At 29.7% G+C, this 17,994-nt stretch overlaps 1 protein-coding gene across 2 annotated transcripts in view; it reads left to right on the forward strand.

The window, feature by feature from the left end:
• Window positions 1–17,148, forward strand: part of LOC134691012 (homeobox protein dve-1-like) — a 32,261-nt gene extending 15,113 nt beyond the window's left edge. For both annotated transcript variants that reach the window (XM_063551196.1, XM_063551197.1), the window contains exons 3-6: window positions 6,667–6,864; window positions 7,242–7,368; window positions 9,349–9,454; window positions 10,075–17,148. In XM_063551196.1, coding sequence (XP_063407266.1) covers window positions 6,667–6,864; window positions 7,242–7,368; window positions 9,349–9,454; window positions 10,075–11,595 — 1,952 coding nt within the window. In that variant the 3' untranslated portion in view covers window positions 11,596–17,148. The remainder of the gene's footprint in view (window positions 1–6,666; window positions 6,865–7,241; window positions 7,369–9,348; window positions 9,455–10,074) is intronic.
• Window positions 17,149–17,994: the final 846 nt, after the last annotated feature.

A 17,994-nucleotide genomic window follows, 5' to 3' on the forward strand; every position in this document is an offset into this window, starting at 1 on the left:
TTGATTCTTAATTAGTTACATAAGAATAACTTAAATCTACGTCTTTGATGAGGGTGTAAATCTATTAGTGAAATAATCATTTTCTTGCTGGGATTATTAACTCCGACGTGTTAATTTCGCACTGATAAAACGATCACGCCAACTGTTTTTCATGTCCTCATCGAAAAACTTGTAGTAGATCTATTAAACGAAACCTTCTGCAGACTATTAACGTTTCTTAGATGCTTTAAAACATTTATCTCACTCAGATTAGTTATAGATGCTTTGATGGCGTAATTAATATTTACAATTTGTGAAAAAGATTTAATTGTAGTGGTGGAATTAACAACAGTAAATGGGTTTAATATTGCTTACATATTTAACTCCTCGACAATTATGAGCGCATACTCGAGATGGCTTTCCTTTGAGCCCTGTGATGTAATAGAAGAATAGCTTAGCATATATATAGTTCATGTTGTCTGGCACTTGTAGTTTAACTGTTCTCTTTTGCCAAAGTCTGCATGCAAGCCTAGATAAAATGTGTACTCCTTTGAACATTTAAATTCAAGGTCACCCTCGACCAGTTCTGTATGGTTGTGCATGTACCGGTATATATTTTTTATATGCTTTGTCTGAAAATTTAACGCAACAATAGTTGATTCCAAAATTTTGTTGTTTTCTTCTCAGCAAGATTATCTTATGATTATGAATATAAACTTTTTAGAAAAAAATATTCAATTTTTGAAATGGTTTGAATTACTTTGTTAACTTTCATGTAAGGTCATTTGGGGCATAACTAGTTTCAGTATAATATTAATCTTCCAAAATAGTCTCATTTGTCATGTCTATATTTTAATTTATGAGTCAACCCTCAGCTTTAAAGAATATTTTGCTAGAAGTTGAACTTTTTTTCAGGCTAATGAGTGGCTCACAACTAATTTTAGCAAAAACAATTTGTAAAAAGTCTACTTCTGTCAGATAATTCAATTTCAATATGTATATAAATAACAGTGACATAATAGCTAACCTTTTCTGATCTTTGTGTCAAGATAATATTATCTTACCAAATTATAAGCATAAGTAGAATTAATGAAAGTTTTAAAGAATTTAAAAAATTTGCTATTTCTTTGTAATTTAATTCATTGATTAATGGAGATCTGCAATCTCTAGATTTCTGAAAATCTTAGAAATGATTTTTGATATCATCAAATTAAAATTTTATTCACTTATCGACACCTACGAAAATTTGTATGCAATCTAAAAAGATTTATAACAAGTCATTAAATTTTATCACATTAATATTTTCTTCAGAGTTAAAGATTATAACAGTTTAGGTATTTAAGAATTTTTACACGCTGGTTTTGTCGAATTTTCTAAGATTGGTGATGAAAGCGATAGGTTTTGAAGAAGGAATTATGAAATTAAGACTTCAAAGGTTATGTAACTAGTGTAACCGTTTTACAGTGCCAAATTGTTCCATTTTAATACCATTTTATTGCTTAGTAATGAAATACTTTTGAGATTTTTTCCAGTGATATTTTAAATTTCTTTTGCGCGATTTGATTCACATGAAAATATGATCGTAAAATTCAAAGACTAATCTCCAATCTTCATTTGTTGCTTAGCTGGAAAAAGGGAAAATGTGAAAGAGCTAATATCTTAAAAATTATAGGATATCGAAAAATCTTCAAAAAATGAACATGTAAATTATGTCTAGAGATTTAATTGTGATCAGATATCATGAACATTTAAGGTTTCCTTAATTACCATCATGTGATGTAGAAATATACCAAACTTTTTTTTTTTAGTTTATGCCAGCAGCTTAAAACTTACTAAATATTTTTCTGATTTTAGTTCCTCTTAGAGATTCTATAGGACCTGGTTCAACTTTACCACAAAATGTAATGAATTTATGTGCACAGGACCAATCAAATTTGAATTTTAAAAAAAATCAGTTATTTTAGTTCTTAAGGCTAGAAATCTTTAAGATCTTCAGTTTTTCCAGCGATATTTTAAGACTTATATTGATACATGAAACCTTCAAAAAAACATTTTTTAGAAAATTTAAGCAAAGGAGGAATATTTCTTAAGGTGGTATGGGTGTCTTTCGCCATCTTGGATTGTAAAAAACAGAGAATCTTAGGTCCATATTTTCTATCAAGTTAGCAACATTTGATGCAGGAATGCAGAATTTAATGTGAATTTTCATTTAAAAGAACCAATTTATAAGAATATAACTTAGAAATATTGATATTTTTACAAGTGTAGATTAATTTTGGTTGTTTTTGAATATTTTTCAAATTGGCATTTTAAGGGGAGGTAACTCTATAACAGTGCATTTTCTGAAGGACTCTACATGAAATTTTACTATTTTGTCTTTTAGCCGGAAAAAACGCACGGTGACCCTATCTTTTCTTATGATATTCTCAAAGCATTGTCTGAAAGCAATCTTTTCCTAATTTATTTTACAATTCTATCATTTTGTTTAGTTTTCATTCACAAAAAGGTGTTTTTTCCTGTATAATCCATACAAAATTTGTCATTTTGTCACAACCTGTAGCTTGAGAAAATGCACGGTGACCTATCATTTTTATAATATTTTTGATCATGTATCAATAGATACAACATTTTGACAAAGTATGAACAAATTCTATCATTTTTATTTTAGACTCCCATACCACCTTAAAAGAAACAATAGTAATATATATTGCTCATCGTTGAAAACTGCAGTACAAGGACAGATAGTTGTTAACTTCTATGTCATTTGGTTAATATGGTGAAGAGTTAATTGTCTCATAGTCAATTATACCACATCTTCATATTTTTATAACAGTTTGTCTTTATAATGAAATAGTCAAAGAATGTTTGGATGAGTATAAATAACCAAGGTGATTAAATAGCAGATTTATTTCTCTGTCATCAAAGATTTAGGATTGTGTAACGTGTTAAATGTACATGTATGTAAATAATGACTGATTACGACTTTCTTTTCCTGTACAAGATTGTAGAAATATTTCAACATGGTTGATTACAGAAGAAATACCTTTCCCAGCGAAGAAAAAGAAGTTGTTTTTATAATAAAAAATATTTCATGTTTAATAAAATTCAAATCTCCTCTATACAGCTGTGTTAATCGGCTTTACATCTCGTTATCCTCGAACCATCTGCCTTAGCGTGGACTGATCTACCTGGTTTGGAGAGAAAGAGAGAAGGATTAAAATTTAATGCTTCATCTAGTCGACACAAAGCCGGCATCCCAGTAATCCGTACATCTGTCAAGCTCCGAATTTAATTCCCTCCACAAAGAAGATTGAATAGGATTCTGGCTGTGTTTCATTATTAAACCTGGGCTAATCCTTTCTTATTATTGGAAGTTGCACTAATACGGAATATCGACAGGTCGGTGAAATCCTAACGATGAAATAATTATAGTACCTATAGAACCTGGGTGTCAAATTCTTTGTTTGGTAGGGAAATTATATTTGATTACAGTTGAAAGTTTAAAAGAGAATTAGCACAGGGGAAGTCCATTGACTTGACATAAAATCGTCATAAAATACGAACATTAGCCTTTAAAGTTTTGTTAGCTAGGGAAAAAGAGTTTTTGAAATATAAACCTGATAGCTTCAAAAAATCAATTTAAATGTTGTTTTCTTATTTTACAGAGAAAAAAAAATCTTTAAAAATTTATAAAAAAGGTGTTTTTTAATTGATTTTTTTTTTTTTTTAATTATTTGCATTATTTCAAAAAAAGTTCACACTAAAAGATTGTTTTTGTTAATAGGAGAAATATGATACAATCATTGCTAATGATACATTATATATATATATAGTCAAGTAATTAATTTTAAAAATAGTTTAAAGAGAGTTTATTGTCGACATACACTGATTGATCATCAAACACAAGTTAAAAACATCAAAATTTCACCTCTATTGAAAAATACTTATTTCCATGATAGAGGACTCGACATATATACATAATACATTATCAGTGAACAAAGTTTAATCTTTCTTATTACAACTACAACTTGATAATAGAGCTGCCATGTTTTGTTAAATACTTTATATATCTAATTCACTTGGCTATTTAATTTTTGTTTAAAATATGACCCATGCAGTTATTTTTTTCAGTCGATTTTTCTTAGGTCCGTTTTACTAAAAAATCTAAGAAAAAACAATATGATAAAAACAACCAATTATTGGTCAGCTTTTTCATGAGGGATAAGTGAACAAACTTTAAATGCTAATGAAGGTCCCTTATGTCAATACAAATACATAATGACACAATATTTGGTATAAATTATACAAAATATTCTTATGTATGTTGTGCTTATATTATTTATTATTAGTACAGTATATATAAATCAGATTTGGAATGAGGGTGACAGTCTGAGGTGACAATTGACAGTGAAATTATTCCTGATTCCGTTAGCACAACATTTCAAAGTTATGAGATAATCATTTATTATTATAACCTCTGGCGGATTTTCAAAATTAAATTTGATAAGTGTAATTCAATGTTCATTTCATAAAACCAAACCCTGCAATGTTACCATCTAATGTCTTATTTCCAGAAAAAGGTCACTTGCTGTCTGACCTCATGTAGTAATCCAAAACAAACCAATTTATAATTTTGACCACACACTCATTGTTTTGCATGTTACAAGCAATCTTTTGATTGGTTATTTAAACTAATTGCATTTCATTAAGATATACACATTTAACTAATACTGAAATTTTAAGTGCAAAATGAAATTTGTCAGCTAGTGCATAAAGATTGGAAAATATGGAATAAAAAGAATGTTTTGTACCTCAAGTCCGAGCATAAAACTTGTAAATTATCCAAGAAAGATAATTTGTTGAAGAGCACTTGGTTTCATAAACAAATGTATTACGCTTACATCTATCCATAAAATTTTGAGAAAAGTGATTTTAATTACGAATAAGTAGCATTTATTTCATAAAACAAATGTATTATATCACTGCGAATCATAACTGGTATTAGGACGTCTTTGAAGCCGCTTAAGTGTTCACAACTGCACGAAAGTATGAAGAATTTGGGAATTCGTTACAGATGTCGATCGAATTATCATACATGCTAAATTGCAGTTATTAAATGTTATCAATAGCTGTGATGATGAAATTTATTCCATTTAATATGCTATTTCTAATTTCAAGATTCTTAAGTCATAAGAAAATCCCTTTGAAGAGTTTTCTATTCCAGTTGTTTTCAAAAGAGTACTGTTTTGCACCGTGAAGTGTTCATTCGAGTTTCTATCGTCTGCTCTCAAGGATTGGGTGGATTTAACATTCACCGTGAAGTGTTCATCTAAGGCTTTCTCCCATTTTATGACAAATAAGCACTTGAGTTTGATACTAAATATTATGTTGTGGAATTTGTCTGGTGTTGATTTGATGATTATATGGATAACCTCACAGCAGAAGTAGAAACAAATGTAATACTGTAAAGTGTTTAAATATCTGAACAACATCTAGGGCAACCATGACTTCCAACCAGGCAAATTTTGTAATTTGTCACTCAAATTGATTTAAATATTTTAATTTGTTTTATAGTTAAGCAGATGCAGTTATGAGTTAAAAACACAGCTATCATATAATTTTCTTTTAAAAAAACTAACAACATTTTTTTTTATACTAAAATGTAGCTTTGAGAAATATGTTGAAAAATTGTAAAAACATAATGTCTTAATGAATAAACATGAAACTTTTAATTTCCATAATTATTGCTCTACATTTTTTTTTAATTTGTTTCAAAAAGATTGCACCTTTTATAACAATAATTTATTTATTGTTATTTGTTGACTTATAATGTCTTGAGGTTTATTTTTGAAATATGAAATTAGAAATAAACTGTTTTTCTCAGTGTATTTATAAACATTTATATGTATGTCTCAACATGTGACAACTTTTCAATAGATAACCTGTGTTTAAGAAGAGGGTCGCACCACAATTTAAAATATACTTAAATTGTCTCAAATTTAGCTTTATATATATATTTTAATGCTATTTATGAATATTATGAGTTGAATACTCACAAATGTAACTTATTAAATTCATTTATAGTTGTCATCATTTAATAAAGTGTGAACTTGCTATTAAATATTTTAACATTAGAAATGGCTGTTAATTTATTTGGGAAAATTTTATGAATGAATATGTCGAAAGTTGATATTAGGATTTTAGAAATTTATTATCTCAGTAGTTAGTGGTTATCCTCTGACATATAGTTTATATAATTAACATTTCCATTCCATTGATAAATTTTGAAAATAGTAATAATTTACTACTTAACTTCCAACTCCTTCATGGCAAGTTGACCTTTTCTGGTTTTATCAATTTTGAGGTGCCTTTTGATATTATAGTTTCTCAAGTATTGATACACTTGATATATGTACATGTGTGGATATTATTTTTTTGTTTTGAGTTGTCTGGAAGGGGATAACAGAATTAAGGATTATTGGCAAAATACATAATGGATAGAGAAAAATTAGCAAAAGGTATATAGTAATGGGATACAAAAACATGAAGGATTACTGTGGGAGTATAAAAAATAAGAATACAGAAATTAAGGACTGCCTATTGAGACCCCCATGATATTAACTTAAAAATTCTGACCCTTAAGTTGTGTTAATTTTATTTTCAAATGATATATATTTATATTTCCAGGTGCCAAGTCCCTACCCATTCATTGTGTAGTAGAACAGACCAGCGGACCAGTATCGTTTGATGATGACGGAAGTTCACACTACACTGTAGAACTTGACAGCTACGCAATTCTACCATGTACAACACTGTTCTCAGAACTAGTTAGAGCAGCACTGGTCAAGCTGGGTTACAACTCAACAGAATCTATGAATGCTAAAGGTAGGGTTTTACACATTGTTGGAGGGAGAATATTAAAAATGGAGTCTTTGTTATATGATGTTATGCTTAAAAAGGATATATACTGTTTTAGAAGATAAAAAATGTTTTATTTAAACTTTATCAGTTCTAGTTTGAATATAACAAGTACCACTTTTTGTAGAATTTAGATGAAAGCTTTATATGAGAGAGAGAGATAGGGTAGTATACTCATTACATTTTTCAAGTTTTCAAAATTAAAAAAAAAAAAAAAAATAGTAGACAGCAAATTCATAGTTCCATGAGGAAAATAATACTTTAGTGGATACATCCAAACCATAAGGTATTACGCTACAAGTTTTTACAACATATTTCAATTTTAAAAATATATTTGATTACAGGAGCTATACAGATTAAGAACTGGAGACCTTTGACCTTTGAGGCAATCAGCAACAACTCCAAGTCAACAGTAGAGGATATACTAGGGGAGCTAACTCAGGTTGCCAAATTGAGAATTAGGCTTTGCAGGTAAATAATACACTAACACATGTGTCTTTCACTTTTACAACACTTCTGAAAAACCAAAAAACAACGATCAAACCAGCAAATGATACGAAATATCTAGAAGGTCTATGAAGTAAAGCATGTTCCCTTAATACAAAAACTATGCACTTAAAAAACCTTTACAACAGTTTTAATTTTTTTTATTTAAAGTAAAATAATTACCATGAAATCTCACTTGACAGTTTCACTGAGTGATTTGGAACTGACACTTTTTTATGAAGTTTTCTAACAAAAAAAGTATTTTACTAATTTACTGGACTCTTATATAAATAAATAAAGTATATAGCTTTCAAACAATCTGAGCATCAAGGTCTTGACAGTTATATTTTTTTTTAGATATTAAACACTGTAAATGTCTAAATCTTTGATATATAGCAATCACACTGTTTCCATGTTATACTGCAGATTTTATCTATAGTTTTAAACAGTCATTGTATTTTGAAGTATAATAATTTTGACTCTTTTTAGCTCACCTGGCCCGAAGGGCCAAGTGAGCTTTTCCCATCACTTGGCGTCCGGCGTCCGTCGTCGTCGTCCGTCGTCCGTCGTCGTCGTCCGTCGTCGTTAACTTTTACAAAAATCTTCTCCTCTGAAACTACTGGGCCAAATGAAACCAAACTTGGCCACAATCATCATTGGGGTATCTAGTTTAAAAAATGTGTGGCGTGACCCGCCAAACCAAACAAGATGGCCGCCATGGCTAAAAATAGAACATAGGGGTAAAATGCAGTTTTTGGCTTATAACTCATAAACCAAAGCATTTAGAGCAAATCTGACATGGGGGTAAAATTGTTAATCAGGTCAAGATCTACCTGCCTAGAAATTTTCAGATGAATCTGACAACCCGTTGTTGGGTTGCTGCCCCTGAATCTGTAATTTTAGGGAAATTTTGCTGTTTTTGGTTATTATCTTGAATATTATTACAGATAGAGATAAACTGTAAACAGCAATAATGTTCAGCAAAGTAAGATTTACAAATAAGTCAACAGGACCAAAATGGTCAGTTGACCCATTTAGAAGTTATTGCCCTTTAATGTCAATTTTTAACCTTTTTTCGTAAATTTTATAGATCTTTTACAAAAATCTTCTCCTCTGAAACTGCTGGGCCAGATTATTTCAAACTTGGCCACAATCATCTTTAGGGTATTTAGTTTAAAAAATGTGTGGTGTGACCCGCCAAACCAACCAAGATGGCCACCATGGCTAAAAATAGAACATCGGGGTAAAATGCAGTTTTTGGCTTATAACTCAAAAACCAAAGCATTTAGAGCAAATCTGACATGGTGTGAAATTGTTCATCAGGTCATGTTTTATCTGCCCTGAAATTTTCAGATGAATCAGAGAACCTGTTGTTGGGTTGCTGTCCCTGAATTGGTAATTTTAAGAAAATTTTGCTGTTTTTGGTTATTAACTTGAATATTATTATAGATAGAGTTAAACTGTAAACAGCAAAAATGTTCAGCAAAGTAAGATTTACAAATAAGTTAAAATGACCAAAATGGTCAATTGACACCCGAAGGAGTTATTGTCCTTTATAGTCAATTTTTAACAATTTTCATAAAATTTGTTATTTTTTTACTACCGGTTACATTTTCCACAGAAACTACTGGGCCAAGTTCATTATAGATAGTGATAATTGTAAGCAGCAAGATTGTTCAGTAAAGTAAGATGTACAAACATATCACCATCACCAAAACACAATTTTGTCATGAATCCATCTGCTTCCTTTGTTTAATATTCACATAGACCAAGGTGAGCGGCACAGGCTCTTTAGAGCCTCTAGTTTATAACTTAACAAATTTTTTATTGTAATAGTTGATAGAATTTAGATATGAATTTTACAAACTTGTAAAAAGTGTAACTTATAGTTGTCATAGCAACAGAAAATATGATAATAGAAGAAACTGAAATCTATTCTGGTCATCTCATCTTTACCATTTACAGCAAGGCCAAGATAAGTTCTGTTGATGAGGTCAAGGGGAGGTTACTCCAGTTATTGCTGAACCAATCACAGGGCCTGCTGATGAACTCTGGCTGTCCAATCGAAAAGGTATTTAATGTTCTTCTAAATCTGCATACATAATAAATATTTGAGAAAATCAATAAGAATGCAATGGTGGTCTATTTGGAACTTGTGATGAAGAACAACTCTGTCATGGTAAGGGAGATAATTGCTCTTTGACAGAAAAAAGTAATTTTAAAAATAGAACTGCATTGAAATAATGAAAATTATTTTGGAAATAAGATAGTTTAATAGTTTTACAAATGAAAAGGGGTTTGCCTGCCATTTGTTAAATGTGCAGTGGCAGATATTTCATGACACCATTTGATTGAAGCAGAATTGAAACTTTGCCTATTATTGTGCAAGTGACAGTTTTTTGAAAAAAAAGTTTAAAAAATCACCACAAACTTTATACCATGTGTAACATGTAATCTTAGTTATTTTGACACTGAAAAAGCCAGATATTATCAGTTTATACATTTGGCACTTGTTAAAAATTAATAAAACAAATTTTGGGTAAATGTCAATGAGACCATGATTAAATGACCTTTAAAAAACATAAAACACCTTACTGAGTATTTTGAATAAAAGCAATGTGTATTAACATTAAGAACATATTATATTCTATATTTGTATTTTACTAAAAATTGTGTTTTTCTTTCTTTCAGTCTCTTCTTACCACATTTGCCAAAGGTGATGCTTATGCTAATTTATCACCAGAACTTCGACAAGCTTTTGACAAGTGGTATGCAGAGCAGATTCGTAGCGTCAAGCCAGAGGAGAGTAGAAATACACACGAGACATCTCCAGAAAAACAGGTGGAGACCATTCAACACACGGAGTCTACATCTGTCTCATCTACTATGCCATCTGCCATTACTTCTTCACCTCACTTTCACTGTAAAACAAGAATGAGAACTTCATTCGACCCAGAACATGAGATTCCAAGACTTCAGAGATGGTTTCAGGACAATCAGCATCCCACACGAGAACAGATGATTCATTACTTAGACGAGTTAAACTCACTCGACGCTAGAAAAGGTAGAAGGCCGTTAGACTTGACAAATATTATTTATTGGTTTAAAAATGCAAGAGCTGCCCATAGGAGAGCTTCTAGACAATTTGACGGAGATGGTTCATTTGATTTGGAGGATGGCCAGGGAACTAGTCCAACTGGTGACCAAAACTTACCTTATCTTCCTAATAAGAATGCAGTGTACATGCTGCCTTACCCGATTCATGGCCACCATTTCCCTACAACTGAGGATTCTCGTCTCCCTTCTGAAACTGCCAAAGGTCAACAAAACATATCAAACGAAGATTCTCGGGAACCCTTTGATTTATCACAATCTCGTACTTCTAGTCAAAGCAAATCTCCTGTGGAAATAAAGAGAGAAGTTACCTCCCCTTTAATCAAAGAAACAGGGAGTGTCCAACTGAAACAGGAAGCAGACGACACTGAAAACAACAACAAGAGCAGTCCTGCAGTGAATGGTTGTAATAAATCTGATGTATCTAGTCCAAGAGAAACAAATAATTATGATGGCAATAGTAAGATGAATTCTGATTCAGAAATGGATGATTCTGAGTTTGAAGATGATAAATCTAATGTTGGGTCAGATTCTAGTCATGAAGCTGCCAATCTGTCAATCAAAAATATGGAGAATCAGGGTTTCCTTAGCAACGGACTTGCACATTTGCCAAAAACATCAGCAGGGCTTCATCAACCATTGCACATTCCGCATTTCCCACACCCATTAGCTATGCACTATTTTCCAATGAATACTCATTTTATGGCACAGCAAGCTGCAAGGTACAATCAACAACAACAACAACAGCAACAGACGTCACAGATGTCAAGGTCAAACTCATCAAGCAATACTCATCGCAAGAGACGCACACGTGTGTTTATAGACCCCATGTCAGAAATACCGATACTAGAAAAATGGTTTGCAGAAGACACTCATCCATCTTCATACATGATTGATAAATATACAGATGAACTCAATCGTTCTGAATATAGACAAAAGTTTCCAAGATTGGAACCGAAAAATATTCAGTTGTGGTTTAAGAATCATCGTGCTAAAGTGAAACGAATGCGCTTGTCGCAGGATTACGATCATATGGATCAAGTAATGTTAGATTCAGACGACCAGAGTGACATTATCAAAAGGGAGATTCATTCATAACATTGTTGGTGATAATATTACGTGTTATGTTATATATATATATTATTGGACTATGTAGGACTCGTGTTGTGTAATATTGCATCTTAGGTGCTAGTTTTAAAAAAATATATGTGTGAAATTTACAGAATGTGAATTTTTCAGGGAATTTTAACGCTTAAATAAGGTATTGATTTGATTGGTGTTTTTTTCTCCTACACATTCTCATCTTCTTTGATTTTTGCAAGAGCATAAAAGAATTGATGATTTAAAGCAATACATGGGCTTTTGTTTTAAGAAGTTTCTTTTTCAATTTTTTTTAATTTTTCCTGCAATATTAGTTTTAATTTATGAAACTTGAACTGTTACCCATTACGCAATAAGGTATTCATTAAGCAATATTTTTCATTCTTTTGTCAAATTTTTATACACAAATGCCATAAAAAATAATTTTTCTGAGATGGAGTCTCTTTGAGAGGTTGTATTATTTGGTGCCAAAAGGTATCGAAAACACAAAAAGCAATAAGTTTTGAATGTTTATGTATATAAATAAAAGGAGATGTGGGGTTATGTCTGAAAATGTTTGTATTTTATTAGTTAGAAACACTGTCTCGAAAAAATTGGCATAATATTAAAAATGTTGCCATGTAATAATATACTTTAGCAATAATGTTGAAATATTGTGTATTATTTTTAATGTTATGTATCATGCAATCAATTATTTACTCACTAAAAATAACTTTATTTAAAAATTGTCCTGAAAAGTCTATCAGATTATTTTAATCATGTGTCAAATTCATGTGCATGGCATAAGTAGAAAAATCAGGATAGTTTTTTTTTGGTGACAGGAATTGTCTTTTTTATAGATATTTATTTTTGAACTCTCAAGCATCAATTCAAACAATATGTATCAGTCAGTTTCATGTGTGTGCGTGTCTGCTCTGTTATCTGTTTGTTAAGTCTCTTCATTTAAAAAAAAATATATCATTTTTAGCATACACAAATAAACTCTGACTTTATTAATCTCTACTCTTGCAAAACTATCTGGGTTACTTCCCTTTAAACAGAATTTTTCTGATATTTCTAAATATACATTGAATTTTAATAAAGGCATGTTATTGCTTAACATGGAATTGCTTGCTTATAAAGCATGCATTGGACATTTCATTGATAAAGAGAATAATTGTAAATATCCCTTTAGATGACTACTGTCATGTGACTTTAGATTACTATTGTCATGTGACTTTAGATTACTATTGTCATGTGACTTTAGATTACTATTTTCATGTGACTTTAGATTACTATTTTCATGTGAACTAATTCCTGGAAGACAACCATTCCCTAGTATTTTAACTGCTCAGATTGGCATGGCTTATTTGTTTAGACAAGGACTTTTGTCTGCATTGCATGATTGTATAACAATGGTGTCTGTTTTTAAAAATTTGTGGAACATATTTAAATGTTCAAGTTTTTAAAAACCCAACAATTTGATAACATAAGGTGATTTTACCTAGTAATGTCACACTCATTCATAGTTAGTGCATGAAAAATATTATTCTGCTAACAAAATTAAACCTCTAACCCGAAAAAAACATTTGCCATTAAAAGCATGAAACATTACATTTATGAATAAAATATTTTCAAATTTGTATGAAATTTTTCATTCTTGTAAATCTAGGTTTAAATATCAAAACCAGACTCAACTGTTTAATTTATATAAGTCCATTGGACTATCAGTATGTCAGTTCAGACATTAGTCTTTCTCTGTCCAATCAGATTAGGTGTTACAAATTTGCATGCTAACACTGATCATGCTTTGGATCACATGCTTAGAAGTAAGGGAGATCACACATTGCATCATTTAAACAAATGAATACCTCAGTGGGATTTTTTTAGAGTGTATAAGATTAAGGAGATGAAGCAACACATTACCCGTTTGTCTTTCAAACTAAAAAAAGGTGAATACAAATCATTTTATCATTTTTTTAAGGGACACATGAAAAGAAGCATGTTTTGTTGTTATCATTAAAAATATATGACATCATTTAGGCTGAATGATTTATAATTTACTGTGAAGAGTTCAGCACTGTGTTATAATTGTCCAAAGTTGAATTTATTTATGTTACAACTCCCCCCTAGTTTACTGGAAATAGGTACACGTTTCTTGAAGTCAATCTTCATAGAGAAATAACTTTTTTTCTGTGTCTCTAAACCTTAGACTTGTGCTTTGCTATTTTTGTGTTCACTGTAAAAATCTAGTGCTCTAGTTTTAATTGTACATATATTGCCAGTTATAAACACTAATTTATATCATGATCATTTGTATATAACATTTATTGACCAGAAATTTGGTTATTAAAAAATGGATATGAAAATATGGTGTTAAAACTTGTCAGATATTATGTTATTTATGAAAACATTATTTTTATCTCGACTAATGATGTTAAATAGACGTATGGATTTTAAATCCATTAAAATGCTGCATGAAAAAATAATAAATGCTTGATATATATTTATTTCCGTATGTCAAATTGCAACAGTTATTTTCTGTATGTAGTTTTAAAATTCAAATTATAAAGATGTATTTTATAGCTGTTTTCTTTTTTTAAATCGAAAAAATTTGAAATCATGCTTATGAACTGAAAATGACAAATTGCCACATTTTCCTTTATAAATGGGAATTTATAGGCACTCATTTTTCAGGTTATTAAAAAAAATTAAACATCCTTTGTAATTTCTGACAGTTTCTTTTATCTTTCCTCACAGGGGTTGAGGTGATAAACAATTCTATTTTTATCCTTTAAAAAACTGAATGATATGAATTAAATCTATATATAAAAAATAACTGTTGTTTGCTTGTCTTATAAACAGCACTAATATTTATATGTATATAAAAAAATTAGAGTAACAGATAGAGATTTTTCTTTACAAGAAAACACAATGAATATCCCTTTCAAATATTTGACAATCAAATTCAAATTTGAACATTATTTTCTATTTTTTATAGTAATATGTGGCTTTGGAAAGTAAATTCCCTGAATAAAACTAAGGACAAAGTTATTTATAACTGATTTCGATAACTTAGAAGATAGCTAAACATTGACATGTTTTTTTAGTTTTATCGATAATTTAAAATGTTATCACTCACTAAACTTTGTGACTTAGTTTCTCGTGTCATGCTATAAATATTAGTGCTGTTTATAAACCCTCTATACTTTCCAAATTGTAAACATTCCTCTTGTATATTGGTGTATACTGCTTACCATACAAGTCCATAATTGAAAGCCTGTCATTTGATCATTTAAAAAAAGAAATAACTATATTTGATTAAAACACTAATGAAATGAATTTCTTAGTTATGAAGTTTTTGAAAGAAAGTTGTAGTATTATACGTAACCTGACTTGTCTGAAACTAGATGACTATGGGTAATTTTATTGTTCATACACTAAGATGAAAGTAACGATACGTCATTGGTTGAATTTCAATTGTTTAGAATGTTTTGAAACAATCACAATGTTTTGGTATATGCTTTTGAATATATTATCCAGAATGCATTAGATTCTGAAACGGTGAATTGGGATTAAAAGTTGATCCATTTGAGCTACACATATGACCTGTGGGCAAGCAGTATATACTAACAATATTTTTAGTTATTAGTCATAGACGTAGGTGCTAACGGTATACATTATTTTTATTTTAACTGTTGTATTACATTTAGAAGACATTTGCAATAATTAATTGTTGTTTTAATACTCTTTACAGCTATTTTTAGACTTGTTTTGACTTGTTGACGAATTTTAAACTCGCAATAATAAATTTGTGGCAATTATATAGTTTTAGAAAAATGTTATGATTTGAAATGCAACATTTCATTATAATGGGAACTAATATCTGCATTTTAATTTTATTTTGAATTATATGATTTGTTAATGAGATTTGCAATTCTTGTTATTTATTTTCCTGTCATTCTAAGACATTTCAGAGATTGAATTATCTCCCTTCTTGATTTTTTAATTATCTCCCTTCCTGATTTTTTAATTATCTCCCTTCCTGATGATTGAAGTATTTCTCTTCTTGATTTTTCTAGGGAAAAATAAATTGGCTTATTTTATTATCTCTCTTCTTTTATAGTTTATATGCATCTATAACATTCCCTTGGTTCATGCATTATCAAACTATTTAATTTAGGAATATTGAAATCAGAAGATCTTCTAGACAGAAGATCACTCAATAAGGGAGATAATTGAATCATAGCTTTATTTGTCTTTTAAATATACAGGGTACTTGTTAATTTTTAAATGTGATTATAAACAAATGCTTTATTGTATGGGGGTTATTTCTTGTTATGTTAGTTATTAGAACTGTTTTGAATAGAGATTGTTTCAAATGTCAATATATGTAGAATGAAATGATCGAATCATGGTAAGAAATGTATTTAGTGAAATGAAGCTTTTTAATACCTATACATTTAATGTCAAAAGTATGCAAAGTCAAATATATAAAGCAATAAGATATTTATATTTCAACTACTTTTTGTTTGAAGGATGATTAGAATAGAGTTAAAGATTATTTTTTCAGCATTTTTTTTTTAAATGAGCAAAACAATTTACAATTAATGTTTTGTTTTAATACAACTGACATCAATTTAAAGTGGTAATTTTTTTGTCACATTAAAATAAAAACACAATATATAATTGTAGGATCATAAATATTTTGAAATTAATCATGTAAGTTGAGGCAAGCAGGTAAGGAATATGTTCTAACTTTTTCTGGATAATTAGGAATTTCTGTCTCTATATAACTTTTTACATTGAATTGAACTCTGACAAAATCAATGAAAATATGATACAAATATTTATTTTGTAATAGTTTTAAAATATTTTGATTGCAGAATTTGTTTAAATCATGTTCGTTTGAAATATTCAAAAATTGAAATTATACTCAGCAGTGTTTATGATCTGTGTAGCAAAAAATCATTCACAAATGGTTAGTTTTGATATAGAAGCCTTTTTTAGGTTAAATTTACAAATTAAAATTTTAAATTAGTTTCATAAAATGATTATAGATAACAATGTTTTCATACTAATAATATGTTTATATGATGCTCAGATTGTTTAAAAAGCCAAGTAAAATATAGCATAACTTCGAGAATGCTTTGTATTGAAAAGGGAGATAATCTTCTTTATCTTAAAAAGGGAGGTAATCTTCTTATTACCTCCCTTGACAACATCTACATCATTACTTGACTCTCATTATGATATTTATACTCACAGATACCACTTTTTATAATTCAGAAAATTTCTTTTATTCAGTTTCAAGTCTCTCACCCTAAGAATTTTAGTTATACTCCAAAGAATGAATTTTAGTTATTTTTTGGGAGGGATTAAAATAAAAAGATTTTGATGGTCGCCTCTGTATAATTTAGACATCTGTATGCTACAGACATACAGATTTGTATTTAAGCTGTGTAAAACTATTGTTACATGTTGATGATATATTAAGTGTCATAGATTATTGTTGGACATGCCAAAAAATATTGTACATGTCAAAATATGCAATAAAATAGTGAAAAAACAGACTTTTAGAAAATATCTTGATTTGCCATGCAATTGTCTGGGTCTGAAGTAAGTAAGTTAGTAAGTAAATTTTATTTAGAGTCAGCATACATTTTCATAACAACAGACAAAACATGAGCTCTGGTGAGCTCTTTAACCGACCTTCACATAAAAATCATGCAGCATCATGCAAATACTAATAAATAAAAATGAAATAGCATGCAAATATTATGAAATCGAAAGTTTGCTCTGTTTTTGTATTTCATTTTGACATTCTCAAGCAAATGAAGGGGTACCTAACCTTTGACTAAAATATATTTGGCTTATTTAGTTCTCATTGAGTTTGACAAAATATTTATTTAGACCTGTTAACAAAAATATACAACCTTGAACCAAACAATTTATAGGAATAATTTCTTTGGATAAATAGCAGTTTGACAAATACATATTTTGATGATTGAGAAGCCTGATTAAACTCTACTAATAGTATGTGATAAAAACGTTCAGGGGATTTTTTAAGAGTCAACTCTCTCAGGTGCTTTGTACCCATATAGACCATGTTTATTAGATTTCATTGCTTTCTTAAGCTTTTAGCACACAATTGGGGAAATCTTCAATGTATAGATGGCATACAGTTGACATTTGAAACCCCCAAACTGCTGCTTTATATACTGTTATAAATTGCAGTAAGTTACAGGCTTTTGCTCAATTTTAAAGTTTTCTCTTTGACTTTATAATAAAGAACAGTGATGGGTTTAGTCATGGGTTTAGTCGTGTGTGCATGTATTTAACCAACATATCAATTTTAGCTGACACAAAGTAATGATAATGATCACAAGGTAATGTTTTTCTCAGAATGTTTATCAC

This window comes from Mytilus trossulus, chromosome 11 (genome assembly GCF_036588685.1).
Source record: "Mytilus trossulus isolate FHL-02 chromosome 11, PNRI_Mtr1.1.1.hap1, whole genome shotgun sequence".
In the NCBI taxonomy this organism is placed as follows: domain Eukaryota; kingdom Metazoa; phylum Mollusca; class Bivalvia; order Mytilida; family Mytilidae; genus Mytilus; species Mytilus trossulus.